The sequence below is a fragment of the Hyla sarda genome, chromosome 6 (genome assembly GCF_029499605.1).
Source record: "Hyla sarda isolate aHylSar1 chromosome 6, aHylSar1.hap1, whole genome shotgun sequence".
Taxonomy (NCBI): Eukaryota; Metazoa; Chordata; class Amphibia; order Anura; family Hylidae; genus Hyla; species Hyla sarda.
Genome location: NC_079194.1, coordinates 99,602,610 through 99,622,456, shown reverse-complemented (window position 1 = coordinate 99,622,456; position 19,847 = coordinate 99,602,610). Strand labels below are relative to the sequence as shown.

Genomic DNA, 19,847 nt, shown 5'->3' with positions numbered 1-19,847 from the left:
TGATTGATAGAAGTATTGGACCAATTAGCTCTAGTCCAGCCCCTGCCCATATAAGGGAGCTGTAGCCAATTATCGCTTTCTTGGGTTGCTGCTCTCATTGATGCCGGACTAGCAGGACGGATCTGCCCAACTTTCAAAGACAAGCTAGGCCAGAAAACCTACCGGCCTCAGCCTAAACTAAACAGTGAGTTCTAAACTAATCCCCGCTAGCATGACTACTGGACCGCAACTAAATCCCCTAAATCCAGTGGAACAGCGCATATCAGTCTAAGGACTCTAAAACGCTTAAGGTCCCAGCCTTTGTCAATCTCTGAGAGACTTTGCATGTGTAGAGACTGTTCCGATTATGAAGCTTGCATAAAATCTTCAGTAAAGTTCCAACTGTTTTCAGCAAAACTCTCTCCGGTTGTGGACATTCAATTATTCTATACCTCCCTATCGTTCTTGGGAAGGGTGGCGGTAGGACAAGCATTGTGGAGGAGCCCTCACCCTGGCGTCACAAATAGAAAGGGTTAACCAGACACCCTTTAGTCACATCACGGCTACACCCCATATACCCTACTCCCCAGGCTATCACATTAGTAAAGAGTTACAATTGTGAAGGTGAGAATAAATCTGACCAACAACAAGAGTTTCCGTTTAGTCAACAGTAAGAAAAAGGCAAAGGGAGTGAAAGACAAATCTGCCTCTAACATAACGCCAAGAAAGCAGGCGTGTTGCCTTGTTGTTAAAGAAGTACCACATACACTGTGATGGAAATGTCAGGTTTTGATAGATTAGTCTATGAAGGAAACATCAGAAGTTTGATTTGAGAAAAATGTCATTTTAGATATAGGGAGGGCATGATGTTTGAGACAGGAGAGAGACAGGATAGGAGAAAACCCAGGACTGATCTCTTCGAAACCCAAAACAGAAGAAAGGAAGAAATATAGCTGACAATTTATACACTGAAGAATTGATCAGAAAGGTAGGAACGCTCATAGACTTACATAGAAAAAGTGACTTCCACTTCACACACAAACCTTAGAGAGAAATTGCCTTTAGATTTGGCCTCAGAAGATCATTAGTGAGCTTCTATAGCTACTCACCTGAGATCTGTGAAAAATCACCAAATTCTACATATTATTCTTTACAGCTTTTACAATATCACAACAGCTGGTATTACCACACAGACAAAAAGCTCTGGGAACACGGTAACCATTGAACTGAATGAGGAGCTTCCAGCTGGAAGGACAGTGAACACCTGTACAGGCTCTGATGCCGACCAGATGAATGATCTCTCTTTTTTCCTGGACCCTGGAAATCCTTATTTTTCTATTAGCAAAGGTGAATCCAGCTATTATAAAAAATAACAAAATAAAAATACTAAAGAAATACATAAAAAAAAAAATCGTACGTTGGTTCACACAGTGTTTTTACCATATATCCCAGCTATATGTCGGCATCCCATCAACAAGGGATACCAACATATACTGTGGTGCATAGCAACAAGTGCATTCACTTTAATGGCTCAGATGTAGTCAATATCCTAGGGTACACAATTTGCCATACTCAGTAGCATGGTAGACCACACTATTGAGTACAGTTAAATGATTGCATACCAGTGGAAAGTGGCCCAAGCCTAGTCACTATTTACTATGTTCAGGCAACTAAAGTAAATTGACCAGTTGCAGCATGCCACAGTATACATTGGCTTCCTTTTTTGACAGAATGCTCCCATTCTGCTTAATTGTCTTATTTAAAAGGTAGATATTATACGATGCATTTAAATGGGCACTGATATTTGGAAAAATGTTTGACGTGTCCTAGCGACATGTCAACAGTTTTGATCAGCGGGGGTCTGAGCGTTCAGATCTCAACTGATCAGGAGTTAAAGCTGGGAGAAGTCAGCACATTGTCTCCCGACTACGCCATGTGATTGAGACACACTCTCAATGTAAGTCTATTGAGTTACCTTGATCATGATTACAAAAAAATTTGCCTTTGATTAACTCATAAACTTATAATATCTAAAAAAACATAACATTTAATATGTCTCAACAATACAATGGACATGTACAGACCACAAATAATATCTAATGTGTATAAACAGTTTACAAAAACTCAAAACCCAGGCAGCGTAGACAGATTCTGGAACACAGGACAGAGGGTACCATGTATATATGCAGATATTACTGTATATACTCGAGTATATGCCATCCCGAATATAAGCCCAGGCACCGAATTTCACCCCAAAAACCCAGGAAAAGTTATTGACTCGACTATAAGCCTAGGGTGGGAAATACATCATCCCCCCCATGTCATCATCCCCCCTGTCATCATCCAGACCCTCGTCATTAACACCCCCATCATCATTACCCCGTCATCATCCCCCCGTCATTATCACCCTCATCATGATCACTCTGTCATCATCACCCAGTAATATCACCCTGTCATCATCCCCCTCGTCATCATCCCCCCCTTCATCATCACCGCCTGTCCAGTGGTCTTCAACCTGCGGACCTCCAGGTGTTGCAAAACTACAACTCCCAACTTGCTGGGAGTTGTTGTTTTGAAACATCTGGAGGTCCGCAGGTTGAAGACCACTGCGGCCTTCGTCATCATCCAGACCCACTTTTGTTTTCTACTCACCTCCCCTCGGTGGGAAGGAAGGGTGAGCTCGTCCGGGCCGTCCATATTCGACCACCTATGCTGCAGGGACCGTCCGGTGGGGAGGGTTAGTCATTCCGGGCTGACCTTCTTCACCGGGAGGCCCTCTTCTCCGCTCTGGGCCGGCCCCTGACTAGTGACGTTGCCTTGACGATGACGTGCAGAGACGTCCGTGTGCATGAATGTCCCTGTGCGGTGGCGTCAATGCAGCGTCACTAGTTCGGGGCCGGCCTGGAGAGGAGAAGAGGGCCTCCCGGTGAAGATGGACAACCCGGAACGACTAACCCTCCCCACCAGACGGTCCCTGCAGCATAGGTGGTCGAATATAGACAGCCCGGACCAGCTCACCCTTCCTTCCCACTGAGGGGAGGTGAGTAGAAAACAAAAGGGGGTCTGGATGATGACGAAGGCCGCAGTGGTCTTCAACCTGCGTACATCCAGATGTTCCAAAACTACAACTCCCAGCATGCCCGAACATCCGATGGCTGTCCGGGCATACTGGGAGTTGTAGTTTTGCAACATCTGGAGGTCCGCAGGTTGAAGACCACTGAGAAGGGATTGACAGGCGGAGATGGACGGCTGGGACCATCCCCTTACAGCTAAAGCCAGAAACATTTTTTTTTTGCTCACTCGAGTATAAGCCGAGGGGGGCGTTTTCAGCACGAAAAATTGTGCTGAAAAACTCAGCTTATACTCGAGTATATACGGTAGATATAATCAATATAGATCCAGATGAAACAATAAGGCCATTGGGAGGAGATCATATAGTGGCCCTCAAGATGATAGAAGAGGGGCCCATCTCCTTAACAGGGTGGCCTCAACCACTGTATCATTCCCTGACCTCCCATAAGTGAGAGAGAAATGCCTTGATCATGAGACACATAGTAGGGAGAAGACTTCTCTCTGCTCGTTCTCCTGATAAGCGAGGTCTGAACATTTAGTCCCCCGCCGATCAAAGCCTTTAATATTTCGCTAGGAAATGTCAAATATGTTGTAAGTGACAGGTACACTTTAATGTCCCCAGTAGCTGGTAACACAGGGTAATATATAACATACAGAATTTTTTTTTTACTTTACAGAGACAGGAACAGTGGTCATCATTTCCAGGATGGACAGTGAGGCAGCTGGGTTTGTTAGTGTGCAGTCCTACACTGTGAAAGTATGTGACAGAGACCAAAAATGTGCCTCAATCTTAGCGACTGCAAATATTCTTCCTATTAATGACAACCCCCCATTCTGTGATTCCTATATGTACAGGTGAGTGTTCATCTGGTAAATCACGTATTACTATACATCTTATGTACAGTGCATTCAAAAAGTTTGCAAACCTTTCACTTTTGCCACATTTGGCCCTGTGCTTATTTTATTTTATTTTTTTAAACAAGGTTTTTCATTTCATTCTTTGCTATATTATTGAAAAGGAAAAACTTAAAAATTGACATAAGTATTCAGACCCTTTAGTCAGTACTTAATTGAAGCCCCTTTGGCAGCTATTATAGCCTCCAGTCTTCTTGGGTATGAGGTCACAAGGTTTGCACACCTGAATTTGGGTGTTTTCTGCCATTCTTCTATGTACTATCCTCTTAAGCCCTGTTAGGTTTGATAGGGATATTAGTGGAAGCAATTTATTTAAGTCTCTCCAAAGTTGTTCAATTGGGTTTAAGTCAAGGCTTTCTGTGGACCACTCAAGGATAGGGTCATTATATGGTTGGAGGGTGAACTTTCAGCCCAGTCTGAGGTCCAGAACACTCTGGGTCAGTTTTTCCATTAAGAATATCTCTGCACTTTTCTCTGTTCAGTTTTCCTCAACCCTGACCAGTTTCCCTATCCCAGTCACTAAAAAACACCTACACAGCCTGATTTTGCCACCACCAGGCTTTACTGTGGGGATAGCACTTGGCAGGTGATGAGCAGTGTCTGGTTTCCTACAGACATGGCACTTAGAATTGATGCCAGAAAGTTCAGTCTTGGTTTCATCTGACTTGGTTTCATAAATGCTGCAGTAAATGCTGGTTTCATGTAATGCTGCAGTAAGGGTTGACTTTTTGGAAGTTTCTCCCATCTGCACACAGGATCTTTGAAGCTCAGACAGTGAATATTGCGTTCTTGGTCATCTCTCCAATCAAAGCCCTATTCCCCCAATTACCTACATCGGTGGGGTGGCCAGCTCTGGGAAGAGTCCTGGTTGTTTCAAACTTTTCCATTCAAGTGAAATGGTCTAAAAACTTTCCTAATGCATTGCATATTTCCTTTTAGGTTTGTAGAACCGGAGCCTATACTTAAAGACACTATAGTTGCAACTCTGAACTGTCATGACCCAGATGTTCCACCAAAGCCTCTGGAATATAAACCCCATACTGGTCCAATTGGTGCAGATAAATTATTTCAGCAGACGGCAACCAACTCACCTATTATACAAGTGAGTGTGTGTTCTGGTAAATTTCCGGTTTTATTACCTACTAGCTGAGTACCTGGAGTTACCCTGTCTTCCTACCTAAACCTTTATCAGTCCCCACTCACTCTCAGTTTTCGGATACATATCAATGCTAACCTGATGGCATAATTGTGTACAGTTTATTATGTGATTCTCTTCAATTACTTAAATCATTAGCATGTTTGCATAGAAATCCATTGCTGAAATCTTCTTGCTGATTCTTTCACCTGTTAAATTGATACCCATCTTCACCTCGGTGGAATATCACTGGGTACTGTAGAGCATACTGAATTCCACCTAGCTTTCCAAGTCTTCTGAAGCCCCACCAATGATAGCTGCTCGTCCTCCTTGCACTCCTTACTTCAGGAGCGCTATCATGGCCTCTTCCTGCCCCCACACTGATGTCTTCTCTCCTCCATCACTCTTCTCTTAGCCTGCAATAAATCTTCTCTTCCCATCTGACAGCGGGGAACCCCCACGATCTCCAGGATGGGATACGGCAGCATTAATTTGCATGGGAGGGCCGAAAAGACCCGAGAAATGAATAAAGCATGTGCTGTCTACTGGTAGATGACACGTGCTCCCTACTGAGAAAGCTGTAGTCCTACCCCAGAGATTGCGGGGAGTTCTCCTTTAACAGGGAATCCCAGCAAGGGGATGCCTTGTGAACAAATTGGAGCCTGAACACACAGACCCCAAACTGAACTTTTGATATATCTCCATGACATATGATTCTTTTTTTTAACCTCACTGCACACTATCACTTATGATACATACAACCTTATAAGAGATATAGTATTATACCAATATAACAGACTGTGATTCAACACATTATTGCCCAGGATATACTACACAGTCACATGGAGCCAGTCACACTGTTACATGTAGTGAACCATACTGGCTAACAGGTGATGGTCACTCCCATACCATTAGATCAACATCACAAGGCCAGGCCTTTCTTTCATTTTGGTGTATAGACAATGAGAACTTGCAATGTACTTTGAACCTAATGCCTCGTGTTTATCATTTCTGCAGGCTTCAAGCCCCAGAACTGGATCACACTTTTATTGTGTTGTGCATTATTATAAGTGTATATAAGTCATTGAGTTACTTTTTTCCCTTTTTGTTTCAATTACTATATTTGATTACTAGGTAAACAATAATCTGGTATATGATATAGATCCGGTCACCACCTATGAGATGATGTTATCAGTTTCAGACTCGCCAGACACATCACACACTGGTAAATATTATAGAAATACATCCTGGAAATGCTCAGAGAATTTCTTTTCTGCTGTTATTCATTAGAAACTTTTATTGTGCATGGTCTTTGTGAAAACCTAGCCTAAAGGCAGAATTTCCTCACTGAATTTCCTTTACTTCTCTATGAAAAAAACTATAGCACAATAGATTATTTTCTGCTTGAAGAATTCACATGCCAATAATCCTTGTCAGGATCCTCCATTGACATCAATGAGGCTTTGGTTGTACATGGAAATTCTGCTTCAGTCTGTTACAACTTACTTGTGTGCCATGGTTTTTGCAAGGAGAAATTCAGTGAGGAAATTCTGTCGTATTATAGGGCCCTATGAGACCATTCACACATGCTGTGGATACAGTGTGTGTAAATACACCCGATGTACATTTCTGTGGCAGAAGTCAAATTACTGACATAGTACATCATACTAAACATGTTGGACACATTTTTCTACCTCTATACCACCCAGTGGATAGCTTACTTGATGCATATGGATGCAACCCAAGCCACTGCAAAAACTTTTCATGAGAAATCTCCCATAATTCCTCTAAGAGTGTACCTGTCACCAACAAAAACTTTTGATATAATGTAGTCAACACCATTATATGTATATCTGCAATATATATTTTGGTGAAAATTTTTTGTCCCTGCAGGTATTGCTTGTGTGTGTTAATGAGGAGACCAAATACAGGAAGTGAGGGCAGGAGAAGCAGGGATAAGATGTCTGATCGCGCGGGGGGGGGGCGTGCCCGCCGCTGGGACACCCCGTGATCTCCCTGCAGCACCTGCATTTTATGCGGGAGCTGCGTCTCCAGTTTCGGAAACCTCCGGGACTGGGGACGTGACGTCTCGCCATGCCCCCTCCATTCATGTCTATGGAAGGGGGTGTGATGGCCGTCATGCCCCCTCCCACAGTCATGAATGGAGGGGGCGTGGTGTTATGTCACGTCCCCAGTCCCGGAAACCCGGAGTTTTCCGAAACTGGAGACGCAGCTGCGGGTGCTGCAGGGAGATCGCGGGGGTATTAGTGGCGATCTCCCTGTTTTTGCCCAGAATACCCCTTTAATTCGGTGTTCCCCCACTGCTTGATTTTATTCCTGTCTGAGTGCTGTATGTTTTTATGGTTAATTCTTGTTGTTATTATTATATGTGCGATTAAATTTATTTGATACATCTTTTGGAATATTTTGTGTGATATTTTTTGTAGATTTAAGGCTGGGATCTTTGTAGGCTTATTTTGCTGAGGTATCTTTGCCTTTTTTTTCTTCTTTTTCATACATATGGGATTTGTGGCCTTAATCATGTACGTTTTTCCTGGCGTGTCAATCATCCTGCTGTGGGGCATATCATAGAGCCTCAGTGTACAGAGCCCTGCTTGTCCTCGGTGCACAGTGTCCTGCTTGTCCTCGGTGCACAGTGTCCTGCTTGTCCACCCTTACTTCCTGTATTTGGACTCCTCATAGAGACACACAAACAATTGCTGTAGGGACAAAACTATAACCAATGTGTATTACAAATATACATATAATGGTATTATCTACATTATCTAAAAACTTTTTGTTGATGACAGGCACACTTTAAGCTACTTTCCTAGTCAAAACAGGACTAAAACACATAAATATGGTGCAAGAGATGTGTGATGTTTTTGGCACAAATAGGGTGCTGTGATAGTGCATGTCTAGAGTTACAGCTCAGTACTGAACCAGATCATTAGCCACAGCTGATGCCACTACTGATGGCAAAGTGCATTAGTTCTGTATGGTCCGATGTTCAGTTTTTCTGCAGGCCAGATGGGGGAATGCTGCCTGATGCAGTGTCCCAACTGAGGTGCTGGCTAAATCTGAACTGTCTGATTTAAATGAATGGGATCAGTTTTATCATCAGTTTCCCCCCAACACTTTTCTTTAGTGGTGGGGGAAACTGAGCCGAATTGCCGGGTAAATGTGATGGTACCATAAGCTTATCAAATCTTCAGGTCATGATACAATATATATCAAGCCAAGATTCCCGTAAACATGACGTCTTTTATGCAATGTTTTAATACTTTTATCATCACTGGGTATGAACATGCATACAGTAGAATTCCTGCTTTTTGATCAATATTGGTTACTCCGTGGGGATAACACTTGTGGTGATTCTGTACGTATGTTTTCTGTGATACCAACATCTTCAAGGATGAAATCAATATCTGCAACTCTGAGTCATGCCTGATGCTTAGCTAGGGAATATTTTGCATTGCTTTGATACTCACCTGTGATCCTGCTGACCAAAGTAATATCATCCCTCTCATATCTTCAACACCTACTCTCTTTTCTTTCTTTCTTTCTTTCTTTCTTTCTTCTTACTATGAATCTATTTTCCAAGTGTTTCCCAACCAGTGTTCATTCAGTTGTTGCACAATTACAACTCTCAGCATGCTCAGACAGCCAAAAAGCATGTTGGAAGTTGTAGTTATTCAACAGCTGCTGGCCCGCTGGTTGGAAAACACTGATCAATCTTATTGTTTTAGGAAGACAATTCCTGTCTACTTGCCCTATTAGAGTATAGAGATGTCATAGATGTCTGAAGATCCAATCCCCTCTATGTGCCAAAATAAAGAGCTGCTAAATAACACAATTTCCTTTCTTTCTTTTTTTTTAATATTTTTTATTTCTCTTTTATTATTTTTATCACAAAAATTAACAGATGCAGGTGATACAAACATAATCAACATAATCATACAGAGGAAGAAACAAAACACAACTTTTTGACAGACTTGGAACATTACATGGATGGCCAATGATTTAAATGCCTACCATCTATTGCTACAGCGTGTTTTACAATGGGCAGTTGCAGTAGATCATGTTTTTGACTGTGGGTTACACTACAGGCCTAGGCTGAGTTTTTGTTTATGTTTCAATGTTACCTCAATGCTCCCATTAAAGGGGTACTCCTGTGGAAAATCATTTTTTTTTTTAAATCCACTCTGTCCATTTTAAGAACTGTCCAGAGTAGGAGAAAATCCCCATAGCAAACCTATGCTACTTTGGACAGTTCCTAAAATGGACAGAGATGTCAGCAGAGAGCACTGTGCTCGTGATGTCAGCAGAGAGCACTGTGTTCCAAAAAGAAAAGAATTTCCTCTCTAGTATACAGACCCTAAAAAGTACTGGAAAGATTAAGATTTTTGAGAAAGCGTTCTGTGTAACGTGAAACTGTTGGTGTGTTCCTCTCTGCTGTGACCTGCTGAATAGCAATAAAGAAGCGGTTTTATTTGCACAAAGACCTGGAGTGCCGCCTGCTATGTTCTTCCTACCAATAATTTACAAATCTGTTTAACTTTCTGGCACTAGTTGAATTAAAAAAAAAAGTTTTCCACAGGAGTACCCCTTTAAAGGGGTTCTCCGGCGCTAAGACATCTTATCCCCTATCCAAAGGATAGGGGATAAGATGCCTGACTGCGGGGGTCCCGCCGCTGGGACCCCCGTGATCTTCCACGCTGCACCCCGTTAGCATCAGCCCCCAGAGCATGCTCGCTCCAGGTCTGATTACTAGCGATCACAGGGACGGAGCATAGTGACGTCACGGCTCCGCCCCCGTGTGACATCACGGCTCCGTCCCCTCAATGCAAGCCTATGGAGGGGGCTGATGCTAACGGAATGCTTCGTGGAAGATCACGGGGGTCCCCAGCGGCGGGGACCCCCCGCCGGAGTACCCCTTTAAGTTTGCTGCATACTGTGCATTTAGAAAGTCTTCAGACCCTTTTGCTTTTTTCACATTTTATTATGCTGTAGGCCTTGTGCCAAAGTGAAAACACATTCAAGTTGTCCCTCCCATCATTCTGAACTCAAAATGACATAAAGTGAAAACTGAATGTTAGAAATCTTTGCTAAATTATTGAAAAAGATTAAATTAAAATATCCCATTGACATAACTATTCAGACCCGTACTTAGTCGAAGCCCCTATGGCAGTGATTACAGCCTCCAGTGTTCTTGGGGATGATGCCACAAAGTTTGCTCACCTTTTTTTGGAAAATCCAGGCAGTTACCGTGTCTCTTTTACTGAAAAGTGGCTACTTTTTGGCCACTCTGCCATAAAGCCCAGATTGGTGGAATGCTGACGTGATGGTTGACCTTCTCCCATTTGCACACAGGATGTTTGGAGTTCAGGTAGAGTGACCATTGGGTTCTAATGGCCACTGTGCTCTTAAAAACTTTTAGTGCAGTAGACATTTTTTGTATTCTTCTCCACATTGTTGCATATAGGCACTTCTGTACCCTTAGAATTTCACTCAGTTTTCCATAGGCCATAAATAACAAAACATTACCTAATTCTTTCCTTTAGTGACTACAACTATTATTGTGTCTGTGACTCCTGTGAACAATTACGATCCACAATTTGATTCAACATCGTATAACTTCACTGTGCGCGAAACATCTGAAGGTAAACAGTAAATCCTTATTCACTTCGATTATACGTTGAGTGTGATTTCAGCTACATTACTGCGGTAACATTAGATACATGTAGATGTGTTGTGTGTTAAGTCTCATTAAAATCATTGCTATACATATATATTAATTAAGACTCAGGATTTTAGCTGAAACATTTTATTACAGCCCAAAATACTTGGGCAAATGACAAAAATAATGTGTTAATAAACTAAGTCAATGATATTTTGCTATCTACAGGTCGCACCATAGTGGGCCAAGTAAGTGCTACAGACAGAGATCTCCCAAGCTGCATAAAATATAAGATACGACAAGGCAATACTGATATTGTTAGCAGATTCTGGATAAATCCGACATCAGGAATCTTAGAACTTGTGACTCAACTGGATTTTGAATTTAAAGAGTTTTACACATTGGGTATTGAGGCCACGGACTGTGACACTGTCAACCCTCGAACTGCTCTTGCAACTGTAAGTAAAGTGGTTATTACATTAATATAATTCTACTATGAGAATTTTCAGGGATATATCCACTTGCCCAAAAACCTTGCGGGGTGAACAAGGAGAAGGCAGTGGAAATCAAAATAGGTGGAGAGAGCAAGGGCTGTTGTTCTCTGTGAATCCTGGGAGACTTTATAAGAAAATATTAAGATATATTGTTGCTGCAGAATAGCCATTGTTACTTTCTTTTTCCAGCTATAAGAGAAGGAAAAAAAAACAACATGCATTGATAGAACAAGAAGAGGTCTTAAAGTATGTTTACATCTGTTCCAGGTGTAAGTTATCATCTGGCAGAATGTTATGGCAAAGTATATGCATACCTGTGCCAGAGCCATTCATTTCAATGGACAAAGTATAGTCATAAAGTGACTGCAATGGGTTTATTCCTAAACATTTACAATTTATTGTGGGACTCGAAAGCGCAGGTGCTTACACAAAAAACAGTATATACTTAGAAACTGACCAAACATGATAACTTTTAGACTATGGTCCATTGAAATCAATGGATTGGGCACAGGTATTTGTCACCATACTGTTTTGCCGGTTTGCCAACGGAGTGTAAAATTAGATGTGAACATGACCTTAGCATTGCATTAATTCCAGCCTTAGATGTAAAGTTTTTGTGAAATTACAAATTATGCAACATTTTCCCAGCTCAGTAGAAGGTTGAAAACATGATCTAAGGCTATGTGTGGTCAAAATGCACTAGCCAACCAGAGTTTGCTGAAAAACTCATATGGTGATTGGCTGATGCATTTCCCCAAATGCAGTGTGTTTTCACCTGTATTAGACTTAGGCATTAGTGACTCTTCTTTTGAGGGCCTTGATGTCATTTCAATAGGTACCATATAGTTTAGTGACTTTTAGGCTGGGTTAAAACATAGGATTTTGGTCAGTATCTGGTCCTCATTCTGGGGCTTATTTTGATTTAGCAGTTTTAGCTACACAGAAAAAGATGCAGAAAGCAGGATAGGAACATACTTCAGCAGTGACTAGGTCAGTGTTTCCCAACCAGGGTGCCCCCAGCTGTTGCAAATCTACAACTCTTAGCATGCCCGGACAGCCAACGGATGTCTGGGCATGCTGGGAGTTATTGTTTTTCAACAGCTGGAGGCACCCTGGTTGGGAAACACTGGACTAGGTCATTGGTACCTTGCACAGAGGAGATTGTGCACTGATGGGCGGCTAATAATGCATATTGCAGACATAATCGAGTTTTATTCCAAGGAGTTGTCTGGTTCAGAAAACCCATTTTACAAAACAGTATTTTGAAACGCTAAGTTAATAGAGGGATCCCTCATTCAGGACCATTATCTATTAGCCAAAGAGCACATCTTGCTCCAGAGGACCTGACACATCTGTACTTTACACAGACGACCAATTGTTTTAAATGGGAACAGTGTCATTCTCAATCTATGGTAATAGGGCACTGTAGGAAACTTTAACATTTCCTGTCAGGTTCCTCAGCAGACTATAGCTGAATTTTTGTGGGTCACAGCATTAGGACATACCGTGATTACTTTATTTATAGCCGATCCTTCTCATGAGGAGGAATATGGAATGTGGGCAGCTTTAAAAGGAATAAAACATTACTAAACATTTTCATAGAAGTGGGTGAGTATAAGGAGACTGAATGTCCTACAAATTAGGCAGGACAGATTCAAGGCCAGAGATTTTATTATACAGAGGTTCAGAATTTCTCAGTAACCCTTTGTTCCATTACCATCAGCATTTGTTAGCACAAGTTATTCTCACTGCTTATATGGCATTTTGCTGTGGTTGCTATGGTGATGGCTCCGAGGTAGTAATTGCAGTTTGAAATTCGATTTATAGATCTACTGTCTCGGCAGTAAGTTATTTTTCATTTGTTAGTTCAGCACCGAGTGCTGCCTCATGAATCAATAAGCTGAATCAGGTAGAGATGGACCCTGCATAGCCATGTGTAGGAGCAATATTCAATGTGATTACCTGGGATATCCTTTGGAGGAACAAACCACACATAAGGGGAGATTTATCAAAACCTGTCCAGAGGAAAAGTTGCTGAGTTGCCCATAGCAACCAATCAGATCACTTTTTTTTGTTTTTCAGAGGCCTTTTCAAAAATGAAAGAAGGAAGTTGATTGGTTGCTATGGGCAACTCAGCAACGTTTCCTCTGGACAGGTTTTGATAAATCTCCTCCTAATGTGCTTATGTTTTCACACCAACAACACTCATTGTTTATCTACAGGATAGGTGAGAAGTTTCTGATCGCAAGTGATCCATGTTTATAACCCCCCCCCTCCCCACGATCACAAAAATTGGGTCCTGTGTCCCCCTTTTGAATAGAGTGGCAGTTGGTCATAAGCATTGCTAGGTTATTAAGTTATCTCCATTAGGCCCATAGAGTTGAAAAGAGCAGTAGTGTGCATGCCCAACCTCCACTCCATTCAAATGAGGAGTACATGAAACCCCATTCTCGTCATTGGTGGGGGTCCTAGATGTGGGCCCCCAGTGGTCAGACACTTGCCAACTCTCCTGTAGAGTGGTGATGTAGAAGCGATGATGCTGTAAGCACAGCTGAAATGTTGATGTCTTCAGGCTCTCTCCAGTGTAAGGGTTAATATATTTAACCGACCAGTAACCAGTAAAATAATAAAGGTTTATTGGAACAAACAGACAACGCGTTTCAAGGGGTGGGACCCCTCTTCCTCAGGTTCAATAATTGGTTTACAACAACAGTGACTGTTTTTATACTGTCATAGACCTCGAAAATCACCAGTCAATATAGAGCCGGAGTGGTAGCATAATGAAAATATAACAAACAGAGAAAAAAAAGATACATAAAAGTCCATCATACATAAAAGTCCATATAACAAACAGAAAAAAAAATGAGAAAAAAAAAGAGTGGCGATGAGTAGAGATGGGCGAATTGAAGCTGACGAAGTCGAATTCATTCCGAATTTCATGAAAAATTTGATTCTCGACTAATCCGAATTTCCTCGCATTTCGTGGTAACGAATAGCTTCATTCACTACATTTTGTGCAGGCCAGGGGGCTGAAATGGTGGCTACATGTGTGAGGACATGGGGCAAGGAAGTCTGGGAAGGCAGGTAGGCGGGATCACCCTGAATCACATGGCGGTATGCAGACTATCAGCAGCCAGCCAGCCCTATGATATGACAGCCCTATGTATTCGGCAGTTATTGCCGAAGATGGGCATTTCCTTCCCAGATGTTTTGCTGAGAGAGCAGAGACTGCGTGTGCACACTAATCACCGTTACTGACAATACAGATCTTTACAGTGCCAAATCCATTCCCCTCAAGCCTGCGTTCGTTCTGGCTAGAAAGAGAGCAGACACTGTGTGGTCACTAATCAGAATTACTGACAATACAGATCAGCTCAGGGGAAATCCGTTTACTTCAAGCCCACATCCCTGCAGGCAGGGAGAGTTTAGAAGTCGTTTCATAGTCTGCTAATTGAGATCATCACAGGAAGCCTGCTGCTACATCCAGACTCTGTCATTGTGCCGCTCTGCAGCAGTGATTCTAATAGTGATGCCTGTAATCTGCATGGCATACTGAATAACAGTATTATTTCACTACCCCAGCACACTCCCTATGTGTGTTACGGCAAGGCAAAGTGTTCTACATCCCTATTGAGGCTCTCTGTAGCCCAGAAATAGCCATTTTTAATAGCAATTCACCACAAATACCATATTTATCGGCGTATAACACGCACTTTTAAAACTTAAATTTAAGGCAAAAACCCTGCCTGCGTGTTATATGCTGATAAATCTTCTGGTCACTGATTTAAAGCGGCCGCAGCAGCGGCTGCTTGTTAAGTAGTAGCAGCACGGCCGCGGCCACTTTAAATCAGTGATCAGCGGCGGCTCCTCCCTCCTGTGCTTTTAATTTTTCTTACCTCCCCCTCCCTCATCATTCCCCCCCCCCCTGCTTTTCATAGTTTTTTTTTATTTTCCTTACCTGGCTGCGCTTCGGCAGGCGGCGGGTCTTGCGGGCTGCGGTCAGTGAAGCAGATGAGTGACGTCCTCTCCTGGCTTCTCTGCGAGGCATCAGAGACGTCACATTTCATTTCCTGTAGTCACCGCACTCTGAACTCTGACTAGCGGCGGTTACAGGAAATGTAAAGCGACGTCCCTGATGCCGTGCAGAGGAGCCTGGAGAGGACGTCACTCATTTGCTTCACTGACCACAGCCCACAAGACAGCCGAAGTGCAGCCAGGTAATGAAATTAAAAAAAACTATGAAAAGCAGGGGAAAGGGTGAATGATGAGGGAGGGGGGGGGGGAATAGCATAGGTGGAACATGATGGGGGGATGATGAGACAGGGTGGGGGGATGATGAGACAGGGGGAAATGATGAGGGGGGGAATGATGGGGGACATGATGAGACAGGGTCGGGGGATGATGAGACAGGGGGAAATTATGGTGGGGGAGGCACTAAAGGCTTAAAGGGGTACTCCGCCCCTGGCATCTTATCCCCTATCCAAAGGATAGGGGATAAGATGTTAGATCGCCGCGGTCACGCTGCTGGGGACCCCGGGGATCGCCACTGCGGCACCCTGCCATCATTACTGCACAGAGCGAGTTCGCTCTGTGCGTAATCACGGGCGATACAGGGGCCGGAGCAGCGTGATGTCATGGCTCCGCCCCTCATGACATCACGGCCCGTTCCCTTAATGCAAGTCTATGGCAGGGGGCGTGACGACCGCCACGCCCCCTGCCATAGACTTGTATTGACGGGGACGGGCCGTGACGTCACGAGGGGCGGAGCCGTGACGTAACGATGCTCCCACCCCTGTATTGCCCGTCATTACGTGCGATCTCGCTCTGCGCAGTAATGATAACGGGGTGCTGCAGCAGCGATCCCCGGGGTCCCCAGCAGCGGGACCCCGGCGATCTGACATCTTATCCCCTATCCTTTGGATAGGGGATAAGATGTTTAGGGGCGGAGTACCCCTTTAATGTCTGTATGGCTAGTGGAGGTCTATAAAATACACAGCAAAACAGCGTATATGGATCAGTATATCAAAAAAGCTTTATTGAACATGAATACAGACAGACATTTAAAATCCCATAAAAATTACAAACATGATATATATGACCCTTGTAATGGGCATATCCAACCAGGGACAACCAAGGGGAAAGAGAAAAAAAGGAGGTCAAGATAGTGTACAGCAGCAAATTCTGGCCATATATTGAACCAATGTTTTGTAAACATTAGACACTAAGGTGCAATAAGCAGTAGCCACCTTTTAATAGGTTGCCCTCTATTGTAATAAAGTGCCAATAGGGACAAAGGCCGCTGCCTAACAATAAAAATAAGAATGTGTAATAATAACTTGCCTAGTGGAGACAGTAGTTGGACCTCCTGCACCCGACGTTTCGTCACCAGACTTCTTCCGGGGTGAAGTCTGGTGACGAAACGTCGGGTGCAGGAGGTCCAACTACTGTCTCCACTAGGCAAGTTATTATTACACATTCTTATTTTTAGTGTTAGGCAGCGGCCTTTGGCGATTGCTGTTTTGTGTTAGTGGTGGTCTATGACAGGGGGATATAATGAGACATGGGGGTGGCGATGAGAGGGGTAAATGTGGCACAGGGACTGCTAAAAGGGAAGGAATGATGTGGCACTGGAGGGGACAGGACCAAACTGAGGTGCAGAAGAAAACGATGTTGGGGGCATGATGTGGCATTTAGTCCAAGTCATTTATTTTACATTCTATTTTTTTTACTTAAATTCCCCTGTTAAAATGGGGTTGCGTGTTATACGCCAGTGCGTGTTATACGCTGATTAATACGGTATATTTGGATCAAACCAAATTTTGGGGGAATATTCTGCGAATCGGCCAAATCAAATTTTTAAAAAATGTGTCCCTCTTTAGTGATGAGTAGTGTTGGTGGAAAAACCTCTTTTAAATCTTGAAAAGCTTTGTATGTGATAACAGATATGACTGCCTTTACATATCCTTTTCATAGAAATCATGGCTTATAAAAAGACCACTAGGGGTCCCCATACCATCCAGAACATAATCCTGTCTGGCTGCAGCATCATCTTTGTCCCAGCGGAAGCACAGGCTTGGACCAAGTCCAGTAAGTGAGGGTAGGACTAGCATTCCTCTGTGCTCACTCCTGTCCTGTCTATCAGACTCTTGTCTGAAAACTAAGAGGAAAGAGTTACAGAGCAGCCTGTAGGAATTGGATGAAGAGACCCAGCACAGCACAACAGACTCAGGGAGGAAGTAAATGCATGGTGAATGAGGGAGGGCTTAGTACTTGCCTTGGACTAAGGAGCAGAACAGAGGGATTTGTGAGCCAAATATAGAAGCTAGACACATAAAAAAGACATGTAAAGCATCTGCATGACCTAGTGAGTAACAGACATATACACTTTGAAATTCTGCCCCACTGCTTTGGTTTGATGAGGAAACGAATGAGGAACTGACAAGGATTTGAAGTGGATTTTTGATGAGGATTTTTCTCTTCATTTCCTCAGGAGATATTACTTGGCCATTGACTCAGTGTGAATATAATGTTATGTTTGTATTGTTTCTGCAAGGTCACTGTTAATATAATAGAAGAGAATGATGAGGCCCCTGTGTGTAGACCATCTAGGTACACCGCTGTCATCTATGATAACATCACCACAGGGATAAACATCAACAACTTCAGGCTCAACTGCAAAGATCGCGACTCCGAAAATACAGACATGCGATTTGAAATAGCTTCAGGTAAAAATGCAATATGTCCTTCTATGTAAAGTTATAATTTACAATTTACAGACTATAAGTTCTGTTGCTGATGGGGTCACTGATTAGTAAAGGGGTGGTTAGAGCTTATAAAAACAGAGGGACAGTAGTTATGAAAACCCCAAATATATGTAAGGGGTTTATAGACAAGACGCATATCATTAGTGATCATGGCCATAACAATAATCTATGTCTATACCAGTGTTTCCCAACGAGTGTGCTGTGCTTCCAGCTGTTGCAAAACTACAACTCTCAGCATGCCAAGTTTTCAGAGCATGCTGGTAATTGTGGCTTTCATTACTGTACATAAAAAGGAATTAAGGACAGTTTCTGTAAATGACTTTGTTTGTTACTGAGAAGCTTGGACACAATTGGTATTAAATATCTAAGAACCGAGGAATGTGCTCTCGAATCTCCCAAAGTGAAAGAAAAAGTGCATACGTGTTACACTAAAAAAAAGTGCACAAAAGATGCGGTCTATTGCAAGCCCTTCTCCAACAGTAAAGAGGCCCCTCAACAAACCTTACTCTTTGCCTCCGGACCAAAAGATAACTGTGAGGTTCCAGGTTCGATGTCCCTTTTTACGGCGTTAGCCAAGGTATCTGCCCGCAGAGCCGTTAACGGTTGGTACCTTGCCCACGCAGGAGTACCCAGGGTCTTTGCAGGGTGGTGCGGAACCTAATGGCCACACAAACCTCTCCAAGACTGCTAGGAGGGACTCCCAGAAGGGCTACCGCATCATAACAATCCTGTGGACACACAACACGCAAAAAGTGACACAAAAATAAATAAATAAGTGAATATACTGTATATCTATAAAAATGTCTCCGATCCTAGCCTGAAGGCCGGGAATAGAGAGGTGAGGGCCACAAGGTGAAGAGATCATGGTGCCAGTGCTTAAACTCAGTGAGCCTGTACACCCAGTGAGTTTTGGCACCTCGTGGTCAACACTCCCCGAGGCACTAAAGTATCTCGGCTCTAGACTCTTCCAACCTTAATGGGAGACCCGGAGGGAACAGGTCACATCGGGGCAGCCATTCAGCTGATTTCTCAGAAACAGCCCTGAAACACCGTGGTATACCTGCCCCCTCCATGTAGCACCAAAAGTCCGAGAAGCGAACATTTTGTATTAATATCCTAATATTTATTATTCTGTTTTCTTTCCAGGAAACATTAATAATCACTTTGCCTTTAATCCTACGCATGGATCTCATAATCCTAAACTTATTGTGAAAACAACATTTGATTTTGAAAACGGCGCTGACAGGCAGCAGAGATACAACCTCGTGGTCCACATAATTGATGATAATGTGAAGGATGGCCGTGTTCAGCAGCCAAGGACGGGGACAACAATGATAATGATAAATGTTGTCCGAACAAATACACCAGCTCCACCCACTACTGACTTTTATGTAAGTATCATGGGAGAACTTTTACTTATTTGCGCTAGAGCTTAACACAAACATTAGATAAAAGACAATGTAATATATATAATATTATAATATAGGGCAATTCTACTGAAAGAAAACGCTTAAAGGGACATTGACAGATTCAAAAACATTTCATATGTTGTACATCTTGGCAAAACGTTAACCTTTCTAATATACTTAATAAGAAAATTTTATTTCCTTTTTTATAGAAACCATGGCTTATAAAATCATGGCTTTGTCCAAGCTGAAGCACTGGCATGGACAAAGTCCAGTAAGTGAGGGTGTGCTAGCACTCCTCTGTGCTCTCTCCTGTCTGATAGTATTCCTCTGTGCTCTGTCCTGTCTGATAGGACTCCTCTGTGCTCTTTCTCCTGTCTGATAGCACTCCTCTGTACTCTC

At 42.9% G+C, this 19,847-nt stretch overlaps 1 protein-coding gene across 1 annotated transcript in view; it reads left to right on the top strand.

Moving 5' to 3' along the window:
• Nucleotides 1-19,847, top strand: part of LOC130277447 (cadherin-related family member 3-like) — a 51,670-nt gene that overhangs the window by 18,177 nt on the left and 13,646 nt on the right. The window contains exons 7-14 of the mRNA XM_056528119.1: nucleotides 1,136-1,326; nucleotides 3,729-3,906; nucleotides 4,906-5,068; nucleotides 6,236-6,326; nucleotides 10,666-10,764; nucleotides 11,010-11,239; nucleotides 17,829-18,000; nucleotides 19,186-19,430. Coding sequence (XP_056384094.1) covers nucleotides 1,136-1,326; nucleotides 3,729-3,906; nucleotides 4,906-5,068; nucleotides 6,236-6,326; nucleotides 10,666-10,764; nucleotides 11,010-11,239; nucleotides 17,829-18,000; nucleotides 19,186-19,430 — 1,369 coding nt within the window. The remainder of the gene's footprint in view (nucleotides 1-1,135; nucleotides 1,327-3,728; nucleotides 3,907-4,905; nucleotides 5,069-6,235; nucleotides 6,327-10,665; nucleotides 10,765-11,009; nucleotides 11,240-17,828; nucleotides 18,001-19,185; nucleotides 19,431-19,847) is intronic.